At 35.7% G+C, this 6000-nt stretch overlaps 1 protein-coding gene across 1 annotated transcript in view; it reads right to left on the bottom strand.

The window, feature by feature from the left end:
* Positions 1 to 252: 252 nt before the first annotated feature.
* Positions 253 to 6000, bottom strand: part of LOC150102997 (leucine-rich repeat-containing protein 45-like) — a 358127-nt gene continuing 352379 nt past the window's right edge. Inside the window, exon 21 of the mRNA XM_090398041.1 lies at positions 253 to 440. Within this exon, the coding sequence (XP_090254167.1) occupies positions 253 to 440 (188 nt within the window). The remainder of the gene's footprint in view (positions 441 to 6000) is intronic.

Below are 6000 nucleotides of genomic sequence, written 5' to 3'. Positions count from 1 at the left end.
AAGTTGTAAAAAGTGATGAGTTCAAGGGCTACTGAGTCTAACACATAAGTGGAAAATAAGCTGAAATTCTTCTATATGTATCTTTTTTGATTCAGGTATGATTCTAATTATGCTTTATACTTTAATTATTAAGAGTGAGAAGTTTTAATTCTTTTCTTCATAATTAAGATAAAAATTTCCTCTCTTTTAGTTATTTTCATTTATATTAACATTATATAAAGCATCAATTACAAGGTAGTTCTGAGTTCATAATCAATCTGAATTTATTGGTTTTATGCTATTGAAATATGTCATGAAAGCAGAATGCAGTACTGCTGCTCTCTGTGCTTCCTCTTCTCGAATCTTCTGCATCTCTTGCTTTCGATTTTGAATTTGTTCTTTCAAATTGTTGATTTCTTCATTTTGGATAAATATCTTAGTTTTATAGCTTCTGACAGTATCTGAAAATACAATGAAGTATATATTTTATGTAAATTATTTTATTTAATGATTTTAAATAAGTTAATTACTTTTTTTAAATTACTATATACATTGCTTGGATTACAAGATCAATTATAAGTCCCAATTCAGGGATAATATTAACATTGGGAAATCAGTATTTGTGATTCTTTCCAATAATAAAATTAGACTTGGCTATATTGGCCAAAGATTTTAATAACAAATTGAACCGACTTGTTTCGTCAACTTGACTGTTGGCTTCGTCTGGGCATACATAAAGTGATAAAACAGCTTAAAACAGGTCATGAAAAAAACATGAACGAGTACTAAACGTTATACAAATTCAAAAGATGGTTACATCAAATGCATGGAACGTGTGTGATGTCAGACATTGTTATGCAAGTGCGTTCTATAATTTGCAGCGAAGTTGAATTCTGATGTACTAAGTGATCTTATGAGGGTCTTCTATATGTCAGCAAGGATTATCCCTTGGTTCCTATTGAGGCTGCCTTTTGAATGGATTACCACAGTAGCTTCTTTGAAGTTTCGGTTATGAAAGTCTTCCTCTAAATATGACATAGAACTTTTGTCACATTCAATGTTGTGATTGGTATTCAAGAAATGAAGGGCTAACCCGGTATTATCTTTACTGTTATTATTAACATCTCCGATGTGTTCTTTGTTTCTTATCTCCAAACTTCTGGAAGTCTGTCCTGTGTAATTTAAACCACATGAACAAAGGATGTTGTAAATGCCAGGATGTTTGAAGAAAACATTATTATCCTTTGGTGATCTTAACAAATTGCGGACTGTCTTGAATGGTTTGAAAGTTACTCTTATTTCATATGGTTTGAGAAGTGTTGCAATCTTCTGTGAAACTGTCCCATGCATTTCCCAGATATCCCTTACATCAAAATCATCTGCAACTAATGCCTTAAACAATGATCTCCATACCATCTTTCAGTGGGGGTAAGGATAGCCTAGTCACTTTCACTGCTGCCAACATGCAGTCCTGCCTTTTCTCTCGCAAAAAAGGATCTCAGAATGAGCCTCAGTAATACACACATACATCACCAGACAGGATGTACTATTTCTACTTGGACTGACATTTACCTCCAACCTCTCTTGGCACAAACACATCCATCAATGGCTTCCCCAGCTTCTTAAAAAACTAGGCATTCTTTTCCAAAAGCTCAAGAAGCTATTATACACCCATCCAGCTACTAAACCTATACAAATTCCAAATCTGCCCATCCTGGAATATTTTTCATGCATTTGGGGTGGTGCACCTGAAACCTCCTTAAAAATTCTTGATGTTGTCCAGAGGAGAGTAGGTTGGCTCATAGATGATCCTTCTCTCACAAGCTCACTTCAACTTCTATCTCATATACACAGTGTTTCAGATCTATATCCCTTCTACAAGTACTTCCATGGTCACTGCTCTGGTGAATTGGCATACATTCATCACTTTTTGTTAGGCCTGTTAAAACAAGAGCAGCAGCTGTCAAACATCCCTTTTCAGTGCAGCTACACACTCATTGAATCTACTTTTTTCTCTTCCACTTTATATATACAGGGTGTTCGGGATAAATTTGACAGTTTCGTAAGGAAAAAGAAAATCTTCTTTGTATCTATTAAATTTAATGAATTGACAAAAAAACATTACAGGCAGAGTTAATTACAATACTATCAACAAGATTTACTCAAAATAACCACCATTAGCATCGATCACAGCTTCAATTCTGCTTCGGAACCTCGAACAAGCTGATGCTACAGTCTCCCTGGGAAGGGCCGCAAAAACTGTTTTAATTTTATCCATTAACTGGGCTTTTGTATTACTGGAAGTGCGATTGGTGTCTTTTTCAACTGCGCCCCATACAAAATAATCCATGGGGTTAAGGTCTGGGGAGTTTGGAGGCCAAACATTTGGACTGGTGAAGTCGTAGAAATTTTCAGACAACCATTTTTGACTTTTCCCAGAGGTGTGGCAAGGGGCCGAATCCTGCTGCCATACATACGGCCTACCATTGGCTACCCTTGTTATCCAGGGCTTGACTACAGTTAGCAACTCCACGAACAAAGCCCGAATTCCAATGCCAGGGTTCTTCAACACCTGTTCCTGCAGATTTGCGAGGAATTCTGCTGTACGAACGCAATCAGATCGTCTGCTAGGGATCTTTCTTCTTGCTACATCCTCGTAGTCACCATTGCAAGTCTCTAGTTCATGCCTGATTGTTTTTACTGTATTCAGGGAGCATTGGGCAGCAGTCGTAATATCCTTATTTTGATGGCGGGCACGAATCATCATGATACAAGTTATTCTCTTCCATGATTCAGGTGGGTTCCAGCTATCCATCCTTTCTGACATCTTGTATATGAATGAAGAAGGGTCCAAACTTTTAAATGAAGAGAAGTGTGTGTTAATACATGTAACTTACGGAAAAATATAATTAATTATAAATATGTCAAATTTATCCCGAACACCCTGTATATATATATATATATATATATATAGATAGATAGATAGATAGATAAGTTAGACAGGTCCTCATGATCAAATTCAAGTGTTAACATTAAGGATTAATCTTAAGTAAACCTGCCTAATTTGAGGAATTCTTTTTATACGAGAGATGGTCTGAAAAGTTCCCAGTCTTGACCCTAGATGTCAACACTATCGGCAAGAAATTTTTTTTCTAAGTTGGAACATTTGTCATAAACATCATGTGAAATTGCAAGTCATTCTATCAAGCAGTTGTTTTATACAGCTGTCTGAAGCAAAAGTGTTGTCTATATCCCTAGATAAAATTGAGTATCGTGCAGTTATAAAATTCTTTGTAAAAGAAGGTTTAATGTTAAAAGAAATTCATTCGAAGTTCATAAGAGTTTATGGGCACTTTTCTCCTTCATTTTCAACAATTAAGAAATGGGCTGCCGAGTTTAAACGTGGCTGTACCAGCCTTGAACATGATTCACATGAAGGACGTCCAAAAAGTGTACCAACACCTGAAATCATTGATCAAGTGCATGATATGGTATTGGATGACTGGCGAGTCAAAGCGTGTGAAATTGTTGATAGTATAGGCATTTGAAAAGAACATGTAGGATATATTTTGCATGAAGAATTGCAAATGAAAAAGCTTTGCGTAAGATGAATGCCATGCTTGCTCACAGCTGACCAAAAATGCACTTGCATGAATGTCTCTGATGCTTGGAGCATTTTAATAAGAATAAAACTGATTTTGTGTGTTGATTTATGACTATGGATGAGACTTGGATTCACCATTACATACCAAAATCCAAACAGCAGTCAAAACAGTGGACAGAAGCCAGCTGTTCAGTGCCAAAGAAGACAGTCAGTTCCATCAGCAGGAAAGGTCATGGCGTCGGTGTTTTGGGACATTTTAAGTATAATTTCTGGGAAATTCCCATGCTACTCCTCTAAAACACTATTAATATAATTAACGGCTATATTTTAGCCTGTTTTTGTTTAGGAGTGTCCCTTATATTTAATACATTGGCTAACATAACTCAAAAGGGGTATATATATATATAATTTAGGGCATTAAGGGGCGAGTGTAGAAGGCAATTATGGCAGAATAAAAAATGTTGAAAAATTATGTACATACCTTGATTTTGGTTTAAAGATGCCTTCTAAATCCAAGCTCTTGTGGAAGGGGGGGGAAGAGAGGGAAAGAACATGGGGACCTACTTGGGACACGGGAAATAAGTTTGGGAACCCGGGTTACAATTAATAATATATATATAAATATATATATATATTATTTTGTTGTGGGGAGAGGGGGGGGGAAGGAAGGGGAAGGGTATCCTTATGTTAGCCAATGTATTAAATATAAGGGACACTCCTAAACAAAAACAGGCTAAAATATAGCCATTAATTATATTAAAGACATTTTGTTTATTAATTATCTTGAAAAGAGTTAAAACAATAACTGGGGAATATTATTCCGATCTTTTAACCAGACTAGACAAAAAAATTCATGAGAAAAGACCTGGTTTGGAGAAGAAAAAATCATTTTCATCTGGACAATGCACCTGCCCACAAAGGTGTTTTGGCAATGGGAAAATTAAGGGATCTGCACTATGAATTGTTGGAACATCCACCCTATTCCCCAGATTTGGCTCCCTCTGACTTCTATCTCTTCCCCAAAGTAAAACTCTTCCTCACTGGTCAGCATTTTTCTTCGAATCAAGAGGTGACCTGCAGCTGTAGAGGGGTATTTTGCAGATCTCACTGAGAACCACTATAGGGACGGGATAATGTCACTTGAGCTTCGCTGGAATAAATATATTAGTCTAAAGGGAGATTATGTTGGAAACTAAAAATAATTTTGAAATTATAAATTCGTTCTTTCAATGTTTGGCCGAGAACTTTTCAGACCACCCTCGTATCATGATGCAGATGGATTTCACATTTGAATGGATTCTTCATGGATAACTATTCCAGAAATTAGATATGAAGCTAGTACATGTGTAGAAGGCTGGCTAATAGGCATGCATTAAAGAATTGTGCATGGTGGAGAAGAATCAAGAAGGCAGGTGATCAGCAATATGTTCCTAGGGCTTTGTGCTTGGATCAATGTACTTTATTTTGTACATTAATGATAATGGCAATAGTCATTGTGTGTGTGTGAGAGATATCCAGTTTGCTAACCGAAAAGAGCAATAGTAAATGAAGATGATTGAGATCTTGTGAGAAGATTTGAATATACTGAAATTTAGTGCACGTTGGCAAAGGATAATGGGTGCTAGTTCAAAGTGTATGATTATGCGCTTTGTGCTAAAAAACATTACAAGTACACATTACTGATTACTCCAAGAAATTGATGTGGCTAGGATTTTTGGGGTGATGGATGATAATAAATAGTATGAAAGACCACTTAGAAGAAAACTTGTATTTTACTGCACTAACTTGTAAGTGCTGATATGAAATTTATAATCCCTTTTTATAAGGTGCACAATTCTTCACTATTCTTTAATGCTTGCCTATCAGCCAGCCTTTCATACATGTATGTTGAAAGTTTTTTCACTTGGTTATACTGTAAATTAAAGATGGCAAGAAATTATATTCTTTGTTTCATCCTTTTTCCGACTGTAAGCAAACAAAGTTTGCATGTAAGTAACTTCATGACTGGGCAACTTGTATATAGAGGCTAATGATTTCACATCAATTGCTTCAGTATTCCATAATGCAAGGCACATATCCTTATGGGCATGTATAATGATATATTTTATGGGAAGGGCCACTCCCAGATGCATAAACCTGGTTTGCTTACACTCGGATAAAGGATGAAACCAAGAATATCATTTCTTGGCATCTTTTAATTTTCAGTTCTATAAAACACTGAAATAATAGTTCCCGACAAGTTTCGTAAATCGTAGGATTTACATCTTCAGGGGTAAATAGTATAACTTAAAGTTTAAACAAGAGAATTAATAAATACAAATCATAACCGTCTGGCTATTCTTAAAACTCCTAATTCTCTTGTTTAAACTTATACTATTTTAAAGTTATACTATTTACCCCTGAAGATGTAAATCCTA

The sequence above is a fragment of the Typopeltis vanoorti genome, chromosome 9, assembly GCF_054136105.1.
Source record: "Typopeltis vanoorti isolate ZY-2024b chromosome 9, IOZ_Tvanoo_1.0, whole genome shotgun sequence".
Taxonomy (NCBI): domain Eukaryota; kingdom Metazoa; phylum Arthropoda; class Arachnida; order Uropygi; family Thelyphonidae; genus Typopeltis; species Typopeltis vanoorti.
This window is presented reverse-complemented; position numbering and strand designations above follow the sequence as displayed.